The 20,839-nt window shown below is 47.2% G+C and overlaps 1 protein-coding gene and 1 long non-coding RNA gene across 2 annotated transcripts; both read right to left on the reverse strand.

Annotated features, from left to right (window-relative positions):
* Positions 1-2,850: 2,850 nt before the first annotated feature.
* On the reverse strand, positions 2,851-5,551 carry LOC121048279. Its single transcript, XR_005798883.2, has 3 exons — positions 5,241-5,551; positions 4,160-4,345; positions 2,851-3,081 (listed from the first exon to the last, which is right to left on the reverse strand). It is a non-coding gene; the product is annotated as an uncharacterized LOC121048279 (long non-coding RNA).
* Positions 5,552-18,843: 13,292 nt separating this feature from the next.
* LOC121835115 lies at positions 18,844-19,431 on the reverse strand. Its single transcript, XM_042289059.1, has one exon. The coding sequence runs from the start codon at positions 19,429-19,431 to the stop codon at positions 18,844-18,846; it is 588 nt and encodes a 195-aa protein (XP_042144993.1).
* Between the last annotated feature and the right edge of the window lie 1,408 nt (positions 19,432-20,839).

The following is a 20,839-nucleotide window of genomic DNA, read 5'->3' on the forward strand; positions in this document are numbered from 1 at the left end:
CAATAATGAGCGGAAGTAGAAGACAGTTCACAGTAGCCTTTTAGAACAAGGCAATCGCCTATGCAGAGATCCACCGGAATCTTGCAGCGCAGCGAGAGTTCAGTGTATCGGAGAAAAGCATATGCTACTGGCAAAACCAGAGACAAAAACCGGCGGCGTGCAGCAAGGCGAGGAAAACTTAATTTCGTGGAAGGACTGCAGTGTACCCCGAATTGGAAACAAAGGCGGCAAACTTTATTCGGGATCTGTGCGCCAGATCGATACCTGTGATGTCGGAGAGCATCCATATAAAAGGCGTTGAGGTTGCTCGTGCCTCCGAGCTTTCGAGGGCGCAATTCAAAGGGACGGCATCGTCCCTTTAAATTGTGTTAGTGAACTCGTCGTCGGACGAAGGCTCTGAGGAATCTGAGTAGTAACACTCGCATACTTCCTGTTTTATTGAGTGCAAAACAATTAAATAAATCTGCCGTGTTTTCTCGTCCTTTCATATACTTGGACAATTTTGTCACCAAGGTAAGGTTGCGTTTTCTTGCCATAAAAACTTCTTTTGCATCTTGCAACTTGTAAATTAAGGGGTCGACCTATATTCCAGTTTATACAGTATCTTCCGTGCACCCCTAAGCCGACAGTGCTGTGGAAACTATGTGCTTGTTGGGCCGGTCGCACTTGTATCTTCAGCCACATGATCACGCTCCCTTGCACATACCCACATATGCAGAATGGGGTCAGGTGATGATGGACAGGAGGGCGGGCGAGGTTTGTCAACTGAAGTCCCAATTTTTCAACCCCGCAAGGATGGTGAGAGATCTCACGGTAGCTGATGTTGGTTCTGAACCTTACTTTATCCCATTGATGTATTTCAATGTCTGTGTGGCAACAAACTGAAAGAAAAATTGAAAATGAAGCACAGGTTGTCGATTGCTTGCTTCACAGAATAAATAGCCCAGCTCGCGTCCGATTTTGCTGCCCGTGGGACGCAGTTTCTTAGCAGAAAATCCCCTTTTTTTCGGTTCTCGTTCCTTATGGCGGAAAAACCCCAGTCGTCTGCTCTTGTTCCTCTCCCGAGTGATGCATGACGGGAGTGCATTCTGGTGCACACTTGATTCTCAAGGTGCAGCGAGTGCATAGACGTGTGGAGTGGCGACGCCGAAATGAACGCGTGGAGTGTCGGCCGAAACAAACATGCTCCATGTTGCGAGTGGGTACGCATGGGCACGAGTGCCCATGCATACATGTTAGTCATACACTGTGCACGAGCATGTGGCTTCGACTTTTATCTTGTTTGCGTGCAGAAGTGGCTTCAACGGCATTGCAGAAATTACACTAGCCTTGACAATGAAGTACAAAAAGGTTTACGCCAAGTCTAGACACTGTTGCAAGATCACCGAGCCAGGAAACCTAAACCGAGCCACCACTAAATGTGTTCCGTTTCAAAATGGTGTAATTGGCAAGACTGAACCGCCACCAAATGTGCTCTGCGGTAGAGCACAAAAGTACATCACCAGACATGAGTGTCCAAAATGTACTTACAATGGCTAGCGGTGCCTCGTAAAAGTCAAGCAATGACCCTCTGCTTGGCCACTTAAGCCACACGCAGTGCCGTGCAGGGTACAGGACGGCATCCATGGTGCAGTGATCCAGGGTCCCGCCCGTAGTGTTCCGCTGCTGCCTTGGACAAGGTGAAAGCCAGCTCACTGATGTCATGGTCCTTGGTACCTGTGGTGTGTAACCATTGTGTTTAAAGGTTATACAGCCACCGACCGATATTGCAGACCCGATGGGGATCGTGCAGAATTCCGAATAATTGAGCAGTATGAAAAAATGATTTTAGCCTAAAAATCACTTTATTATTACGACTTAAAACGCAAAGTTGCTGCAGCAAGTGATCGATGGTTTGCTGTACGGCATGGTACTGTATGGTACTTCGCATTTCAGCGAGTCATTTTGTCACTGTATACAGACGAAAGCATTCAGACAAGTTACGCGCTCACGGCTGCACAATGCTCGCCAACTGTAGGGCCAGTCGGTAGACTTTCCCCTCGGTGAAGGGCAAAGTCCGGTTTGTAAACGCTGTGCCGCTGGAATAAATGCGCAGATTGATCGCTACTTCCTTGGCGATACAATCGCTGCCTTCTCACGTCGACACACGGGAAATACCGCAAACAAAAGCAGACGCCGTCATGACTTTGCAAAGTAAAACCGGAGAGGCCAAGAGCAGAAGAATTGCTTAGAGTGCCGACGTGCTACGAGGCATCAGCAACCAAAACCTGCCATTTAAAAAAAATATATACTAGTTTCTTAGCAGGACGTGACGTCACGACAACTGACAGCAGTGATTGGCAGGCGGTGTGCATTCTTGCCACTGAATTCATAACCTGTCACCGAATGTAGTTTTTAAACATGGCAGATATAATCTGGCCTGTTTTCGTCCACAATGCTGCCGCCTAGTCTGTCGCATAAATTATTTTTGTTGCTAAGGGGCAATTGGGGCTTTACGTAAACATAGGCTGGATGTGCGTGTGGGAAAAATAACACGAATGACGGCCCCCAACACTGGCTCTTCAAACAAACTGCCAGAAAACAAAAAGGCCAATATGTCAACATTTTTGTCCTTTCCCCATTTTTGGTGGCTGTCGTGTCAGATTGAAGTATAAGTAACTAGTAAAATAAAAATAAATAAAAAAAGTACATAACAAAAGGTGTAAATAAACTCTGTAGATATAATACCAGTCCCAATGGTATAACAAAGAGGCTGGCTTTCTCAGAATGCCCCCCTCTCACTCGAGTCCGTATTGAATCTTAATATGAAGTTGCCCCGAAAAAGCTGCAGAAAATGCACATAGAGACAGAGCCCATAAAGACCACACCTGCCTTTCACATGGCCTTTCGAACTAGATGCAGTACAGGACGCAGAACGGTACCCATGGGCTAGCTGCAGCTGTAGCCCAGTGCTTGTAGTATCTCGCAGCTGATGGAAGAGAGGGAGGCCAGCTCCTTCATGCCGTGGTACCGGGAAAAACAATACAGATGAGCCACAGACGTCAAGCGCCTTGAGCATTTCTGTGCATCCACGAAGCCAATCTGGGACAGCAACGACAGAAAACTTCAGTAACACAGTGAACAAAAGAGTAGGCATGCAGGCGAGCTGTGAATTCTGAACACAGCTAAAACCCAAGGCACAAGAAAGCAGAAAGGAAGAGGCCTTTCCACTTCCTTGCATGTCGGGTTTGAGTCTCGCACGGGGTAGCAAAAAAGCAACAATACTGGCTCCCTAGTCTTTTTCTGCGTCAAGAAGCCTTGGAACAAAGAAATCCTACTGGTTATTCATCTTGTTTTCTCTTCTCGGGCGGATTATAGTGCACGGTGCGGAAGCAAACTGCCTCGAAACGGCTCAACTCACACTTCCAAGAAAATGATTGGCGAGCAACCTCTCCATTGTGTGCTATGTGCACTGTACGTTTTAAGCAGGTCTGTTTTCTGCTAACACAACAGCGGTAGGAATGTTACTTGTGTCGAGCTGGAGAAGCCATAGCGGGGGCTACCCCAGCTACGCCCACGCTGGCTCTAATGGCGGTTATGTGCAACGCAGACAGCTTTCCCCATTTCAACCGAGTGCCTAGGCAGACACAGAAGCAGCCACATAAGACGACCGAGGGAAGACGCAGAGTTGTACAGGCGAAGAGGGAACGACATAGTGTAGCGAGCTTTTTAGTCCAGGCTATTCCTCCGAGAAATGCAGTCGGTGGAAATGTATGTCAGTTGTTCTTGCCATTAATTTAGGTAACGAATGCAAACATTATACTATTTTGCATCTTTTTCTACTGCAATGCTGGTCACCCGCAACGAAAAAACGCCACAAACTGAAAGAAAGTCTGGTTGCAATGTTAACACGGACACCAAGTCCACCAGGAAAAGCCATCTGTGCCATCCACCTGTTCATAAGCGAGCTGGAGTTCATCAAAGCACAACCGAGACTCTCTCGGGAGTATTTGGTTCCTTGTCACTAGTTATTGAATGAAAACACAGTGCAGTGTTGATTACTGTCAGCGCAGCCTTGCCACTAGCACTGCTGTCACTCGGGTGGCACTTATTTCGCTGGCACGACATGGCCTGCGAGCCACATATATCCCTAAAAGGAAGCTGCATAGAATGCACTTACCGTGGCTAGCGTCGCCGCCCAGAGAGCTTGCACAAAACCTCCGCATGACACGCAGTGCAGTTCAGAACAGAGCAGCACTGGCTAGCCAGTTGCTGCGAAGGCTTGCTGCTGCAAGTCACCTCCTTCATGCCTTGTGGTACCCATCAGTTTCAAAACAAACGCTGATGAACCACGACCAGCCATCACCTGTAGCACAAGGGGGAAAAACATATGAATGTGCAGTCTCCTATCTGTTTGCTTTTGGCTAACGTCTCTGAGTTTTCTTTGAGAAGAAAACAGCAATGACACTTCTTTCACAGTAATGTGCAAAAGAAACAAAAACGGCTCGGTTATTATACTGCCTCGTAAGTTGTGTGCAGCAAAGGCACGGGTGCGAGGGCACAGCTCTGCAGAATGTCCTTTTGCGCGGGTACTCGTGCAAAAAAGGCGCTTTTTACTGTCATGTGCTCGGGCCTGCGCCTCTGCTGCACACAACTTATGATACAGAGTGTATAGCACGCCTCCGTGAGCACTCGCGTACGGCGAGACATCCATGATATCCAGGGTACGATAGCAGGACACCTCGCAAGGGTGCACGAGGCTGCAAGTGCGCCAGAATGTGCAACTGGAGGTGGTGACAGAATGACATAGTTTGAGAACATGAGTTTACTTGGGTCAAAATATAGAAGCGGCTGATGTTTGGAGCCATCGGAGCACGATCAACTATTTGTTGTGATCGGGGTATTACGATCGGACGCGGGTTGGTAAAGATTTGAAAAACCCGGAAGAATAAAACCTGTTGGGGGCGAAGACAGACAGCGCAGTTCCTTGTTGACATGGGATGTAATATCAAACACATTATTCCGCCGGATCAAACGTTTTTGTTTAATCAGGCTTAGCTCGGAAGTCTGCCGGCAGGTCTGGGATGCGGTTTTTAGAGCTCTTTTGGCGGGCTTTCAGGTTTCTGCGATGCGTGTTTTCATCGTGAGCACAGGCTCAAACAATAGGCAGCGGCGCCAAATGTATTTGAAACGAAGAAGCAGCTCGGACACGTGGAACGAACACATCGAAATCACATCACAGGAAAACGCAAATCACTCACCTTTTGTTCGACGATGGTTCGCAAGACACGATTCAAATCGACGACACTCGATTCGGTCACGATATTCAGGTAAAGGACGCAACAACGTAGGCCTTGCCGTTCCTAATAACTACATAAATACGACGATACGACACGATATCAAACAAAGGAGTCGGAAAAACGCAATCTGAAGCGCAGAAACGCGGTCCCGCGGTTGCAAAAAGCAAGAAAATAAACAAAATAAAAAAAAATAATACGTCAACAAAGTAAAAATAAGAAAAAGTTTCCTCGCTAAAAACCGTGACGTCACAGAAAACAAAACAAACAAAAACAAGCAAAACAAAATTTTTTTGTCACGTGACGTTTTATTTGTGACGTCACTTCCGGTGACGTCGGGTCACGTGACCTGCCATTATTCCTCCTCCGAATCGCTCGTTCCTCAACGCCTGGAGAAACATCGGAAACATCGTGCCTGACGTACCGTCGTCGAACGAAAGGTGAGTGGTTTGAGTTTTCCTGTGATGTGATCTCTGTGTGTGTTCGTTCCACGCGTCCGAGCTGTTTCTTAGTTTCAGATCTATTTGGCGCCGCTGCCTACATTGTTTGAGCCTGCGTTCACGATTAAAACAACCATCGCAGAAAGCTGAAAGCCCGCCGAAGAACGGCTGACTTGCGAGCTAAACCTAATTCAACAAAACCATTTGATCCGACAGAATAATGTGCTTGATCTTACATTTTATGTCAACAAAGAACTGCGCTGTCTGTCTTCGTCCCTACATGTTTTATTCTTTCGTGTTTTTCAAATCTTTACCAACCCGCGTCCAATCGAATGCCCCGATCACAACAAATAGTTGGTCGTGCTCCGATGGCCCTTATCATCCGCCGGTAAGGCAGTTACGTCAAGTAACGTCATATTCTCAAACTGTGAAATACTATTACCACCTCTAGTTTCACATTCTGGTGCACCGTGCACTTGCAGCTTCCTGCACCCCTGCGAGGTTTCCTGCGATCGTACCCTGTATATGATGGATTTCTCGCCGCACGCGAGTGCTCTCGAAGGCGTGCTATACACTCTGTAACATACGTTGTGTGCAGAAAAGGCACAGGCCCGAGCACAAAAGCGCCCTTTTTGCACGAGCAGCCGTGCAAAAAGAACATTCTGCGGAGCTACGCCCTCGCACCCGTGCCTCTGCTGCACACAACTTATTAATAACCGAGCCGTTCTCGTTTTTGTTTTGCATATTACTGTGAAAGAAGTGTCATTGTTGTTTTCTTCTCAAACAAAACTCACACGCTAGACAAAAGCAAACAGATAGGAGTCTGCACATTCACACCCTTTTCTCCCTTGTGCGACAGGTTATAGCTGGTCGCGATTCAACACCGTTTCGTTTGAAGCTGATGGGCACCACAAGGCGTGAAAGAGGTGACTTGCAGCTTTGCCAAGGCAGCGGCAAGACACTACAAGCCTTCGCATTAACTGGCTAGCCAGTGCCGCTCTGTTCTGAACAGCACTGCGTGCCATGCAGAAGGTTTGTGCAAGCTCGCTGGGTGGCGACGCTAGCCACGGTAAGTGCATCCTATGCAGCTTTCTTTTAGGGATATATGTGGCTTGCAGGCCATGTCGTGCCTGTGCCATTCGAGGGACAGCAGTGCCAGTGGCAAGGCTGTGCTGATGGTAATCACCACTGCACTGTGCTTTCATTCAATAACTACTGAAAAGGAACCAAGTACTTCCGAGAGATTCTCGGTTGTGTTTTGATGAACTCCAGCTCGCTTATGAACAGGTGGATGGCACAGCTGGCCTTTCCTAATGGACTTGATGTCTGTGTTAACAATGCAATGAGACTTCTTTTTAGTTTGGGGCATTGTTTCTGCTGCGGATGACTAGCGTTGCAGTAGAGAAATATGCAAAATAGTGTAATGCTTGCATTAGTTACCTAAATTAATGGCGGGAATAACTGACCTACATTTCCACCGACTGCATTTCTCAGAGGAATAGCCTGGACTAGATAGCTCGCTGCACTATGTCCTTCCTCCTTAGCCTGTACAACTCGGCGTCTTTTCCTGATTGTCTTATGTGGCTGCTTCTGTGTTTGCCAAGGCACTCGGTTGAAATAGTGAAAGCTGTCTGCATCACACATAACTGCCATGAAAGCCAGTGTGGACGTAGCTGGGGTAGCCCCCAATATGGCTTCTCTAGCTCGACACAGGTAATGTTCCTACCACTGTCGTGTTGGCAGAAAAAAGACCTGCTTAAAAAATCCAGCGATTTTTTGGGCAACCCCACCTAACCACATTTTCGAAATCGCCATCTTTTACTCTTTCCGGTATGCTATTTACTATCACGAAACTCAAAATAGTTATTATGAAATCGGCAAATGAAAATGACGCCAATACCAAGATTCAAATACCGTAAAATACCGGGAAAGCGCCTACTCAAACTTTGGAGATAATCGCAAAAAAATGGGGGATGGGCACTTGTCCGGTCATCAATTTTACATATAAATGTACTGTACATATTTGCTCAGATCTCACAAATTTGGTAATGGGCGCTTAATGTGGAATGGGCGGATGCGCACGGTATTTTACGGTATACTTTCGCTTTTCATTGCCGTGACATCATGGCAGGCACGTAGCCAGGATTTTGTTTCGGGGGGGGGGGGGGGGGGGGGGGGCTTGTTTATGACAAAGTGCTGTATGAGGGCAAGGGGGGAGAGGAGGCCCCAGCAAAATGGTAGATTTCGGGGTGGGGCCCAGGTCCCATGGCCCCCCCTGCCTACGTGCCTGCGTCACGGGATGGCAGGCTTGCGGTTCGAGCGGGCTGTCTAGAAATGAACTATGCCGAGCATTTGTTTCGTGCTGCGCGGGAGCTGGAGCAACCTACCAAAACATTCTTTTAACGCCATGAAACTGTTTGTGGTCAGTTGAAAACAAAGTCTACAGCCCAAAGAGTGAACCCCTGCCTTCCCATGATGTCACTATTTTAATGTTGCCAGTAGAGCTTTTCACTTTGAAGAACACGATGATGACCCTAATTGTAAATTCTGTAACTTCGCGAAAAAAAGTTAGTTTGGCCAAATATTTGGGTTACTATTTTAGCGATGTTCGTTGGTGTGTTAAGCAAGGTTTTAGGCAAATCGGGGACAATGGAGAAAATGCCGGAGTACCCCTTTAAAGGAGAACTCCGACTTTTCGAGCTACCTAATCCAAGGGCATAATCTGAATGCGGATGGCTTCCTGATTCCGAAATGCTATCTCATTCTCCCAGATTCACTCTAGTTAACCGAAACATCATTCTCCCTAGTTTTTCCCCAGTTTTCCCCGCCGCCCAAGCGTCACGTCACTTTGTGCAGCAAGGCGTGCGGCCGGCAATCGAGTACACTCGCGCCCGCCTTTCTCGCGTCTAACAGCAAAAAAATCTGGGCGTTCGTGCTGTTTAGAGTTGATAATTATATGTATTTGCACAAAATATGGCCTTGGTCTATGTGCATAACTATAAGAAAGTAAAAGAAAAACTAGCAATTAGAATTTCATAAAACCATTTTTGCAACTCGCTACGCTCAAGCCGCGCCTCGCTAGTTTCGTGATATCGCTGGTAAATCCATTCTCTTTTTATTAGAAGATGGCTGGTGAAGAAAGGTCGAAGAGTCACGCAATAAAATTTTTGTGAATTGCCAAAGCAGTGCGGAAAATGCTCGGAATGTGGGTACAGATGCCCACACGCTCATATGACCTGAAGGAACGTGCCATTTGTTTTAGATTTTCTTTTGAAAAGTTACTGTTGCAGGCGTCAGCACGTGTGACTATTCTTGTGGCATGAATATGCTCCTTGGTGCTTAAGTAATCTAGCAAAAGATCTGTAAACCATTTCTGAAAAGCGCTTCTGGTCGATGCCATTTTCAGCGTTCGTGCATGTGGCACATACATTGCTTGCCTTCCAAAGCGATGAACATGTGCATGCTGGGCTGGGACCTAAGACATGTAGACTGTGATTATCGTAAACAATGAAAAGTATAGAATGGAATGAACTGCGTTCGTGTAGATCAGATGGCAGGTTACTGGTCATGACGATTGTGTTAAAATGACGATTAAAAGAACTTCGCAACCACCAAGCCAAACATCAAGGTGCAGGGGAATGCGTATAAAATACACTGTTCATCTCCAAATAAAGAATATTTGCTTGAAGATACAATAGTGCGTGAGGTACAGAAAGACATTATAAATCTTTTAATTCAAAATAGGGAAGGGGTAATTCTATGTAAAGTTTTTTTAAGTTAAGTTCGTTTGGCACAGTTTTCATCAGCTGTAAATTTACATGCCTCCCCTTAACAACATTAATATTTTCATAATAAAGAAAAAACAAAAAACTTTTCAGCTCTATATAAAATTTTTTCACAATATAATAAATTAAAGACATTTTCATCACTTCTTCTGCAGCGAATATTGCACGCCAACCATTTGACAAACCAGGCAAGGATCTATCGTATATTAAAGGGGTACAAAAATCGAAATATTCAAATTTCGTTCGGAAATGAGTCAAGCATGACAGATAATAACCGTAAATGATAATCACACGTTTGTATTTTAAACGACTGGCTATATTTTTTGTTCCAAACGGTGCACTCAAGCAAGCGCTCAAAGAGAAGTGAACGGAGAGCGCGATGCGTCATTGGATATCCCGCGCAAACAAAAACAGAAGGAAAAGATTCCCCGCATTGGTGACAGCAAGGCTGGCGTGGTTATGAGCTTTGCCCTTGGTGGCGTTGTCAGCGTTGTGGTGGTGTCAATAGTGTCAGCGCGTAACAACCAAGCCGTTCGAAGTACCCGTTGAGTGACGAGCATGTTTCTGGCCCAAGAAGCACATAGCTTCCAGAACACTGTCAGCTTAGGGCTGAACGTTGTGGGGAAAGCAACTTTTGTTCGAGTTTTGAGCGACGGGCTGATCTTCTAGGGGGACAATGGATGTGTCCGGTTGCACGAACGAGGGTCCGAGAAAGAGGGGAGTCCTTCCTTACAGTCTTCTTGGATTGTTTGGTACAATGCGCGATTTGTGAGTTGAGCTAGGAGGGAAGCTAAGAAGGAAAATGTTGAAATGCCAAAGAGCGGCGCTGCTCCGAAAGAATCTGCTATGTCACGACTACGTAGCAAGTTTCCCAACGTTGCTAAATTACCTCCCAAATAGGCTCCGCATGCATCCACCAGGTGCACATTGAAAGATTGTTTATATAGTTTGAAAATTAATTTTCTTGTGCCTTTCAACGGAAGACTGGTGTTCTTGAGGTTAGGGTGCAAGCTAGAAAATGAGCGCTGGAATTTCGTTTTCCTACCCTTTAATGGAGCTCAACACCTGATCCATGAACCTCTGTAACAGCAGACAGGAATAGCAATATGTCAAAAGTCATGTCTAAATTCAGACTTGAACTTCGTTTATACGGTTCTCTTCTCGTTTTCAACATTTTGGCCGCGTGAGTGGAACTCCTAGAGTCGCCCGAGCTAGATTCGACGTCTCAAACATATATAGTGTTTTTTAAAAATTAAGAAAACAAAAAAAATCTCTGAACTAATTGTGAATAACAAATGTGACTTTGCAAAATGTCGACTATAGTGCCAGATTCTGTACTATTTTTCTCGGTTCTTCGCGCTCTTTGGACGGATGTCGTAATGATCACAGCCGGCTTGAGTTTGTGCTTGCCACTCTTGAGCTGCTGAAGGATACTCAACTCGCAGCATGCGGCTATAAAGTATTTCGAGCAAAAGTGAAAATGTTTCATGTGACACTAGTTCTCTCGGCACACAGCTCGCGCAAAAGCACCTTGACATGGTTGGCCTCCATTGCTGCCGGGGAACGCTTTTTTTTTTCTCCCACGAAAACAAGGGCAAAAAAGAAGCTTTTTCCCGGCACTGTTTCTATAATCTATACCGGAGCACAGATTGCAAAGGAACTTTCAACCTTGAAGCTGCGAAAAAATTACCTCGATCGCTGGCGTTCAGAAAGCCACCTGGCGGCTGCCCGAGTCGCTCGTCCGCCTGCACATCTGTGACGTACGCGGGTAGGGAGAAGTAGAGATTTTTCATTGATGCCAGTAGAGGGTCGCCTCCTGGAACCTTCCCGGCCGGGGTTACTTGAAAGTTCAGTAACTTCACGGAAATATATATATTTTTTTTTTAATAGTTTGGTTATCAGTTAAAAAAGGCTTATTGATGTGGTCTGCAAATTTCCAGCCAAATCGAAGTCTACCAAAAAATCGACGGAGTTCCCCTTTAATGCACATAGTACACAATGGAGAAATTGCTTGCCAATCATTCTCTTAGGAGTGTGAGTCGAGCCCCTTCGAGGCAGTTTGCTGCCGCAGCGTGCACTGTAATCCCCCCGAGAAGAGAAAACAAAATGAATGACCAGTAGGATTTCTTTGTTCCAAGGCTTCTTGAGGCAGGAAAGGCTAGGGAACCAGTATTGTTGCTTCTTACTACCCGGTACGAGACTCAAATCCGACATGCAGGGAAGTCAAAAGGCCTCTTGAAGTGCCCTCTTTCTGCTTCCTTGTGCCTTGAGTTTTAGCTGTGTCTACAATTTACGCTCACCTGCATGTCTACTCTTTTGGTCTCTTGGTTTTAAAAGCGCACAAAAGACGAGGACAGAGTAAGAAACGCAAACGACGGACGAGCGCTTTCGTTTGTGTTTGTGTTCCTTACTCTGTGCTCGTCTTTTGTGCGCTTTTAAAACCAAGATGAATAACTACCAACTAGTCCACCTTCCCACCCTACTGCAGTCCTTTTGGTCTCTTTTTTGTTCACTGTGTTACTGAAGTTTTTTGTCGTTGCTGTCCCAGAATTGCTTTGTGGATGCACAGAAATACAAGGTGCTCGACGCCTGCGGCTAATTGGTATTCCTTTTCCCGGTGCCACGGCATGAAGGAGGTGGCCTCTCTCCCTTCCAAGCAGCTGCGATATACTACAAGCGCTGGGTTACAACTGCAGCTAGCCCATGGGTACCGTTCTGCATCCTGCACTACATGTAGTTCCGAGAGCCATGTGAAAAGGCAGGTGTGACCTTTTTAGGGCACTGTCACTTTGTTTTGTGCATTTTCTGCCGCTTTTTCGGGGCAACTTCTTTTTAAGATTCAAATATTAGAAAACGGGCTCAAGTGAGAGAGGGGGTTTTCTGAGAAGACTGGCTTCTTTGCTAAACCATTGAGACTGGTATTATATCTATAGAGTTCATGTACACCTTACGTTATGTACTTTTTCTTTAGTTTTATTTTACTCGGTACTTATACTTCGATGTTACACAACAGCCACTAAAAATAAGGAAAAAACAAAAAAAAATGTTGACTTGTCGGTTTTTTTCTTTTGTTTTTTTGCAATATGTTTGAAGAGTCAATGATGTGGTCGGTCATTCATGTTATTTTTCCTGCATGCACGTCCAGCCTATGTTTACATAAAGCCCCAATTGCCCCTTAGCAACGGAAATAATCTGTGCGACAGACTAGGTGGCAGCATTGTGGACGGAAACTGGCCTGATTATATCTGCCATGTTTAGAAACTACATTTGATGTCAGGTTATGAATTCAGTGGCAAATTCCCCCCTAAAGAATCTACATCACTCTGCCAGCCAATCGCTGCCGTCAGTTGTCGTGACGTCACGTCCAGCAAAGAAACTGCAAACTAGTATTTTTTTTTTTAATGGCAGGCCTCTGCTGTTGATGCGACATAGCACGTCAACACTCAAGCAATTCTTCCGCTCTTGACCTCTCCGGTTTCACCTTGCGAAGTCGTGACGGTGTCTGCTTTTGTTTGCGGTATTTCCCATGTGTCGACGTGAGAAGGCAGCGGTTGTATCGCCAAGGAAGTAGCAATCAATCTGTGGATTTGCTCCAGCGGCACAGTGTTACAAACAGGACTCTTTCACCAAAGGCAAAGTCTAACAACTCGCCCTACGGTTGCCAGCATCGTGCAGCCGTGAATGCGTAACTTGTCCGAACGCTTTTATGCTTTCGTCTGTGTACAGTGACAAAATGACTCGCTGAATGCGAAATGCCGTACAGCAAACTACAGTAGAGTCTCATTAATTCAAACTCCAGGAAGTCACAAATTTTAGTTTGAACTATCAGAAATTCATCTAAATATGATACTAGACAGCATTATGATTTGTTACATGGATAGCTACTCATACAAAGCAGATTTTTGCCAGTTTCCTCTACATAGGCCTAATAAGCAAGTACAGGCATAGCACATTAGTGAAAGAGCCGTGACATTGAGTTTATTCATCCGGCAAAAAATTTGTCGATTGTGGACTGTTTAGTCAGCACATACGATCTCAAAATAAAATTTTCAATACCAGCCAACGCAAGTAGCTCTTTACGGGAATCTTCCTTTGCAAACAGAAACTTCCGGAGCTGAGCGATGTGCTCAAAGCTATGGCTGTGACAGTTGGTAGCAAGTCATCCCTTTCTTCATTGTCATCTTCACTCTCACTGCTGCACTGTGCTGGCATTACTTCCTGTACTATGTCCTCTAATGAGTCATCACGACAAACACACACATCGTCGTCAAGACTAGCATATTCCGCCAACTCGGCGTTCACACTATGTGCTTCAAGGCCAGAAAGCATGATGCCAGTGAGCTGTTCCTCATCCTCTATGTCGTCTTGGTCATCGTTGCTAGTCTTGAAGCACATAATGTGAACGCTGTTTTCCGCTAATATGTGCCCGCTTGAGCCCCGTTGAGTGTGCTTCTTTATGAGCACCGGTGCACTGAAAGCACGCTCCGCAGGTATTGCTTCTCTGTGGTGCACCGGTGCTCGGAAAGAAGCGCACTCAACGGGGCCGCGAGAACAAAAAGAAACGCCATTCGGATTAAGCGGCTTATAAATACATTAAAAACATAGCGGGACAACCAAAGTTTTGAAACCTGTTTGAATTATCCGGAAGTACAAAATATCCAAGCTTCAATTATTGTGAGTCTATTGTATCAATCACTTTCTGTAGCAACTTTGCGCTTAAAATCGCAATAAAGTGATTTTTAGGCAGAATTCATTTTTTCGGACTGCTCGATTATTCTGAGTTTTGCGCCATCCCCATCGAGTCCGAAATATTGGTTGGTGACTATCAAACTTAAACACAATGGTTACACACCACAGGTCCCGAGGACCATGACATCAATGAGCTGGCTTTCACCTTGTTCAAGGTAGCAGCGGAACACTATGGGCGGGACCCTGGGTCGACACACCGGCCGGCTCATGGCTGCCGTCCTGTACCCTGCACGGCACTGCGTGTGGCTTAACTGGCCAAGCAGAGGGTCATCGCGTGACTTTTATGAGGCGTCGCTAGCCATTGTAAGTATATTTTTTGACACAATGTGCTTTGGTGCTGTACAACGGAATAGATTTGGTGGCAGTTCAGTCTTGCCAATTAGGCCATTTTGAAACGGAACACATTTAGTGGTGGCTCGGATTAGGTTTCCTGGCTTGGCAATCTTGCAGCAGTGTCTAGACTCAACACAAACCTTTTTGTACTTCATTGTCAGGGCTAGTGTAATTTCTGCAATACTGTCGAAGCAACTTCTGCACGCGAACAAGATGCAAGACGAAGCCACATGCTTGTGCCCAGTGCTTGTGCCCAGTGTACTTCACGAGTTCATTTCGGCGTTGCCACTCCATGCGTCCATGCACTCGCTGCACCTTGAGAGTCAAGTGTGCACCACAATGCACTCCCGTCATGCAGCACTCAGGAGAGGAACGAGAGCAGACAACTGGGGTTTTTCCGCCATAAGAGACGAGAGAACCTAAAAAAAAAAGAAAGCACGTCCCACGGGCAACAAAATCGGACGCGAGCTGTGCTATTCATTCTGTGAAGCAAGCAATCGACAACCTGTGCTTCATTTGCAAGTTTTTAGTCATTTTGTTGCCAGACAGACATTGAATTACATCAGCGGATAAAGATAGGTTCAGAACAAACGTCAGCTACCGCGAGATCTGTCGCAATCCGTGCGGGGGTGAAAAGTTGGGACGTTAGTTGACAAACCTCGCCTGCCCCCCTGTCCATCACCTGAGCCCATTCTGCGAATGTGGCTATAAGTGAGGGAGCGTGATCATGTGGCAAAAGATTCTCAAGCGCGACAGGCCCAAGGAGCACATAGTTTCCACAGCACTGTCAGTTTAGGGGTTCACGGAGGATATTTGTGCGTAGTACTGTAGAAGCCACAGGCCGGAGTGGGGGGGGATTGGCAAATTTCGTCCGAATGTTGAGCGAAGAGCATCAAGGGGCTAATTTTCCAAGGGAAGAATGGTGATGTGCGGGTACAAAAATAAGGGTCCAAGCACTGTGAGCAAGAGCGGAGTTCTTTCTTTTCCTCCTCTTGAACTGCTAGCCGTATACTACCTTTAGGTCTACCCACTAGTCATTCCAACCAGAGCTCTGTGCTCTGACGTCCACACACATTCTCGTCTCCCCCTCTCCCTCAGTGTTTTGGTGCATACTCAAATGCTCTGCATCATTAGCAGATTTTTTTTTTTTTTTAAAGGAGGGGGAGTTGTTTCTTTTTCAGGTTAACTTTTTCTTAATGAAAAATCAACATACCCCAGCTTTTCTTAGGAAGAAATTATTAGTTTTTGGTGACATAACAAATATTAGGTCAACAAAACACATCTGGGCTGCATTTTGCCCGTGAAATAAGTATCTCCTTGCAAACTCCCCCTTCTCCCCTCTCCACCCCACCCAGCCTGACCTATAAATTCGCCCCTGCTCTTCATTGCCCTGCATGTTTAGGTCAGATATTGTTCCTGTTGACCTGATGGACTCCTTTGTTCTCTTCGTTCATCATAGGTTTCAAACCGTCCTGAATCGTGGACCAAGCCTTGCAAGACTTCACTCTTATGCCCTGTCCTTTTTGGTGGATCGGGACTTGCCATCTTCCCCTCTCGTGGCTCCCTGTCGTAATTAAATAAATTGTATTTTTTTCTCATGACAGTGCACACCTACTGGTACACGTCACAAAAAGAGTGTGGTAAATCCATGCCACAGATTACTGTGAAACATGCGAGAAGGTAATTGTCGTGTTCCGAGGCGAGAGGAAGGTCAAAGCCCGGAGCCGCAAACCAATACCCGTGAGTCCTTTATCGAACCTTAAGCGTATCTGCCAGTCACGCGCATCTCGGACCCTCACACATGGCCCAGCCACCTCACCGTCTCACATGCCGCCAGACTTCGTCTTCTTTATACGACGCCTCCCCCTTTCGGCCTCATCGTCCATAGCGTTCCGGTGGTCGTGAAATTCTCCCACTTCGTGTTATGGTTGCTTGAGGATCGTTCTCCCAGTAACCGGCCGGCTGGCTGTCGCTGTCGGGAATCCCGGGCGGGAGATGGTGCCGTGTGCGTCGTATCGTTCCTTGGTCGGTTTCTACAAGGTAAGACCAAGGTGGTCCGGCCGCTCCCGCGTGAATCCACACTGCTGCGTGTGGGTGTAGCTCCCTGCCATTTCTTGTACGGTGGCACCTATTATAGTTAGACGCCTCTCTTGTCTTCCGTTTCCTGTATCATTGCCGATACCTCCTGGAGTGTTGCCAGAGAGGTACTGGGCGCCGTTGGAAGAGTGGAGCGTAACTTGTGCCCCATCAAAAGTTCGGCAGGGGAAAACCCTTTGGGCCCAGGGATGGTTCGGTAGGCCAGAAGAGCTTGTGCTGAATTCGAGGTTTTCTTTGCAGTCTGCACCGCTCTCTCCGCTTCTCCATTACTGTGGGGATAATACAGGCTTGAAGTAACCAGTTCGACTCTGCACTCTCTGGCGAATCACCGGAACTTGGTTGAGCCAAACTGGGGACCGTTGTCGGAGCGGATGACTTCTGGGCAACTGTGTCTAGCGAAGTTCTGGCTGAAAACCTTGATAATGTCCTCTGTGGTTGTTCGAGGTATTTCTTCAAGTTTGAAGAACTTCGAGTAGTAGTCGACGATGACAATATACTTCTTCCCCCTGAACTAGAAAAGGTCCGTTCCAATTTCCTGCCAGGGACGATCGGGTAGTGGAGTCTGAAGAAGGGGTTCTGTATGTGATCGTCTATATTGCTGACAGCTAGGACGGCGACTCACATAGTCATGTATTTTCGTGCTTAAGCCAGGTCACCAGACGGAGTGTCTGGCTCTTGCCCGGCATCGGACAACACCCTGATGGCCGCTGTGCAATCGCTCCAAGACTTCTCCTTGCAGACTAGGCGGGATCACCAGCCGGTCGTTACGCATTGGTAATCCCTGCACAACCGAAAGGTCTGCGGCGAGACTCGCGAATTTGCTTAAGTTCGGAGGAAGTTTGTTCCTTGCCGGCTATTGTTTTTCGCAGTATTCCATAACCCTTGATGTGGTTGGGTCTTTTGAAAGCTCTGCCTTCAGTCTGGACAAAAATGAGGTAGAGGCTGGAAGGAGCTCCAATGTTAGCATTTCATACTCGTAAATTAACGTTTCACTGATCTCCACGGTGTGCCTTGAGTCTGTAGACTGGCATGTGGTCGGTAGGGGGTTTCCTGGAGAAGACATCCGCGGTGAACATCTCTTTGCCCGGTACGTGGGATATTGCAAAGTCATACTCAAAGATGCGCATCCTCAGACGCTGTAGCCTTGGTGTCATTTCGTCAAGACGTTTCGTTGTGAACAGTGGCACCAGAGGCTTGTGGTCTGTTTCGATGTGGAATCCCTTTCCTACCAAGTAGGTCCGGAAATGTTCACAGGCCCATACGATGGCCAAAGCCTCCTTTTCAACTTTGGGCGTATCTCTGCTCCATTTGTGTCGTAGCTCTCGATGCGTATACCACTGGGCGTCTTTTGCCGTTTTCCTCTTGGAGCAGAACCGCCCCCGGTGCAAACGAAGACGCATCTGCCGACAATGTAAGTTGTGCATCCGGTTTATAGAGTGTGAGCACAGGAGTCTTGCATAGGAGATCTTTGATGTTAAGGAATGCTTTTTCCTGAGGCTCACTCCAGAGCCAGCTAGCATCCTCGTGTAGCAGATCTCGAAGCAGCTTAGTTTTCTCGGCTATGTCGGGAAGAAATTTCTCAAGGTGGTTGACCATCCCCAAGAATGATCGCAGGTCTGCCAAGCTTCCAGGTGCCGACATCTGGACGATCGCTTCCGTTTTCTTGGGGTCTGCCGCAATGCCCCTGCTGTCCAGAAGGTGGCCCAGAAACCTGATGCTCTTTCTGGAGAACTCACACTTTGAGGTGTTCAGGGTCACTCCGGAATCGTGGAGGCGGGGGAGTACCAACTCAAGATTTATGTTGTGTTCCCTTTTGTCACGACTGAAAACTAAGATGTCATCCATATGACATACTTGTCCTGGGATTCCCTCTAGGATCCTTAGCATCTCCCGCTGAAAGGCTTCGGGCGCTGTCGCAATGCCAAACAAGAGTCTTTTGAATTGAAACCGTCCCACTGGTGTGATAAAAGTCGTCAGTTCCTTTGACTTTGGGGCTAGTGGTGCTTGCCAGTAGTCGGCATTGGCATCTAGTTTGCTGAATACAGTCGCCCCGGCGAGTCTTGCCAAGCTCTCCTCTACGGTTGGCATGATAATCCGCTCCGGCACCAGTTGCGGGTTTAGCTGTGTATAGTCCACGCAGATACGAAGAGAACTGTCTTGCTTTTAAGCCACCACCATGGGTGCGCACCATGCTCTTGCATGGTCAACTCTTTCAATAACGTCCATGTCTTGCATCCGTTGCAATTCCTGTTGAGTGCTGGGTAGCAGAGGTAGAGGTACCCGTCTCGGGTATGTGATTGCAAATGATCTCGCATCAGGGTGAAGCGCGATCTTGTACTCCACATTCATTTTCCCCAGTCCTTGGAAAAGCAAGGGGTACTTTTTACGGAGGTGGTCATACTCCGGCTTGCTTTCGGCTTTGACTTCGTTCAAGCTAGGTAGCACCTGAAGGGCTTCAATTGCAGGCCGCCCCAGCAATGGGTGTTTTAGCTGGTCGGACACATAGATGATTTCTCTAGTAGTGCGCCCATTCCAGGTTACCGTCGCCGTGAACCTGCCTAGCGTGTTCAGCGGAGTGTGGCCTGCTCCATAAAGATCCGTCCCTGTTGTCTGCAAAGTTGCAAACGTTGTCGCGTCGCACATATTGGGAGGGATAGCTGTGACGTCCGCCCCCGTGTTCACCTTGAATGTGATGTCTTGGTTGTTTACTTTGGCTGTAATGTACCAGGCTTCCCCTGGTACATTGCCCATTGCTTGAGTGTACCAACTCGCCGAGGAAGACTTCATTCAGTCCTTGTCTGTGCTCTTGTATACTGAAGTTTTCTCGAGTGTGTTTGGAAAAACAGACACTCTCAAAGTGGCCTAGCTTTTTGCAGGCGTTGCGCTTCTTGTCTTTTGCGGCACATTGAGACTTGGCGTGTTTCCGTGAACTGCCACACCATCGGCACGTCCATGGCGAATTATATTAGACAGGGCTTGGAGAGGCAACATGTTCGGACGTCGAAAGTCCTTGTTCTCGCTTTTTGTTTTCGGCTGTCTTCTGAGTTCTTCAAGAACGTCGCCGTTTGTCTTTGTGCTGCGTAGCTCAGTCTGTTGGCGCTTTACCGTCTGATGATCAAGCTGCCGTAGTCGCGCGCTGCAGTGTAAGCTTAGCATCGAGCTGGAGTTTCTCACTTAGTTTCCTGTCCAGGAGTCCGACGACAATGTGGTCCGATATGAGCTCGTCCCGTAAAGGGCCGTAGTCACAGGTATCCGCCAATTTGTGCAATGCCGTGATAAAGACCTCCACAGGCTCGTCCAGCTCTTGCTTTCTAGAATTGAACTTCACTCTCTCGAAGATGACGTCCACCCGCGGAATGAAGTGCGTGTCGAACTTAGCTTTGACTATGTCGTAGTCGTTCAGCTCCTCTTGTGTCATCACGAGCGAAGAAAGGACATCCTCTGCCCATCGCTTCGATGAAGGTTTTCACCTGAGTCGAAGCGTCACAGAGATGAAGCCCCGAGATGATCCGGTAGCGGCCCCACTGAATGATCCATCGCTTCCAGTCGCTCGGATTCCTGAAATCCAGCTTCTCCGGTAGCTTGACCGCAAAGGGGTTGAAGAAGGAAAGTCCTCCGCTGGCCTGGGAGATTGAAGCCCCCGAACCGTCTGCGTTGCTAGTCATGGCGTAGATCTAGCAGCGGCTCGAATCTTCTTTGCTGGCCGTTCGGTCGAACTGCAGAGTTTGGTGCGGCTTCTCAGGTCCCGAGCAACGATGGAGGATTGTTCAGTAGTATCCCACTGCTGCCACCATGTCGTGTTCCAAGGCGAGAGAAAGGTCAAAGCCCGGGGCCGCAAACCAATACCCGTGAGTCCTTTATCGAACCTTAAGCGTATCTGCCAGTCATGCGCATCTCGGACCCTCACGCGTGGCCCAGCCAGCTCACCGTCTCACATGCCGCCAGACTTTGTCTTCTTTATACGACAGTAATTATACAAAAGATGAAGCTCCGAAAAGTTTGATAAAAAGAAGATAGCTATCCCTGTTTAATTTTTCTTGCCACCTTAGCATGCTATGTCCGAAGTATTTCACCTTATCATGGCATTGACTTTTGACCATTCACACTTTCAAGGAAAGGCTATCAGCAAGAAGGGTTCCCAGGTCTGTTCTGTTTGCAT

This window comes from Ixodes scapularis, unplaced genomic scaffold (genome assembly GCF_016920785.2).
Source record: "Ixodes scapularis isolate PalLabHiFi unplaced genomic scaffold, ASM1692078v2 PGA_scaffold11__112_contigs__length_91849675, whole genome shotgun sequence".
NCBI lineage: Eukaryota > Metazoa > Arthropoda > Arachnida > Ixodida > Ixodidae > Ixodes > Ixodes scapularis.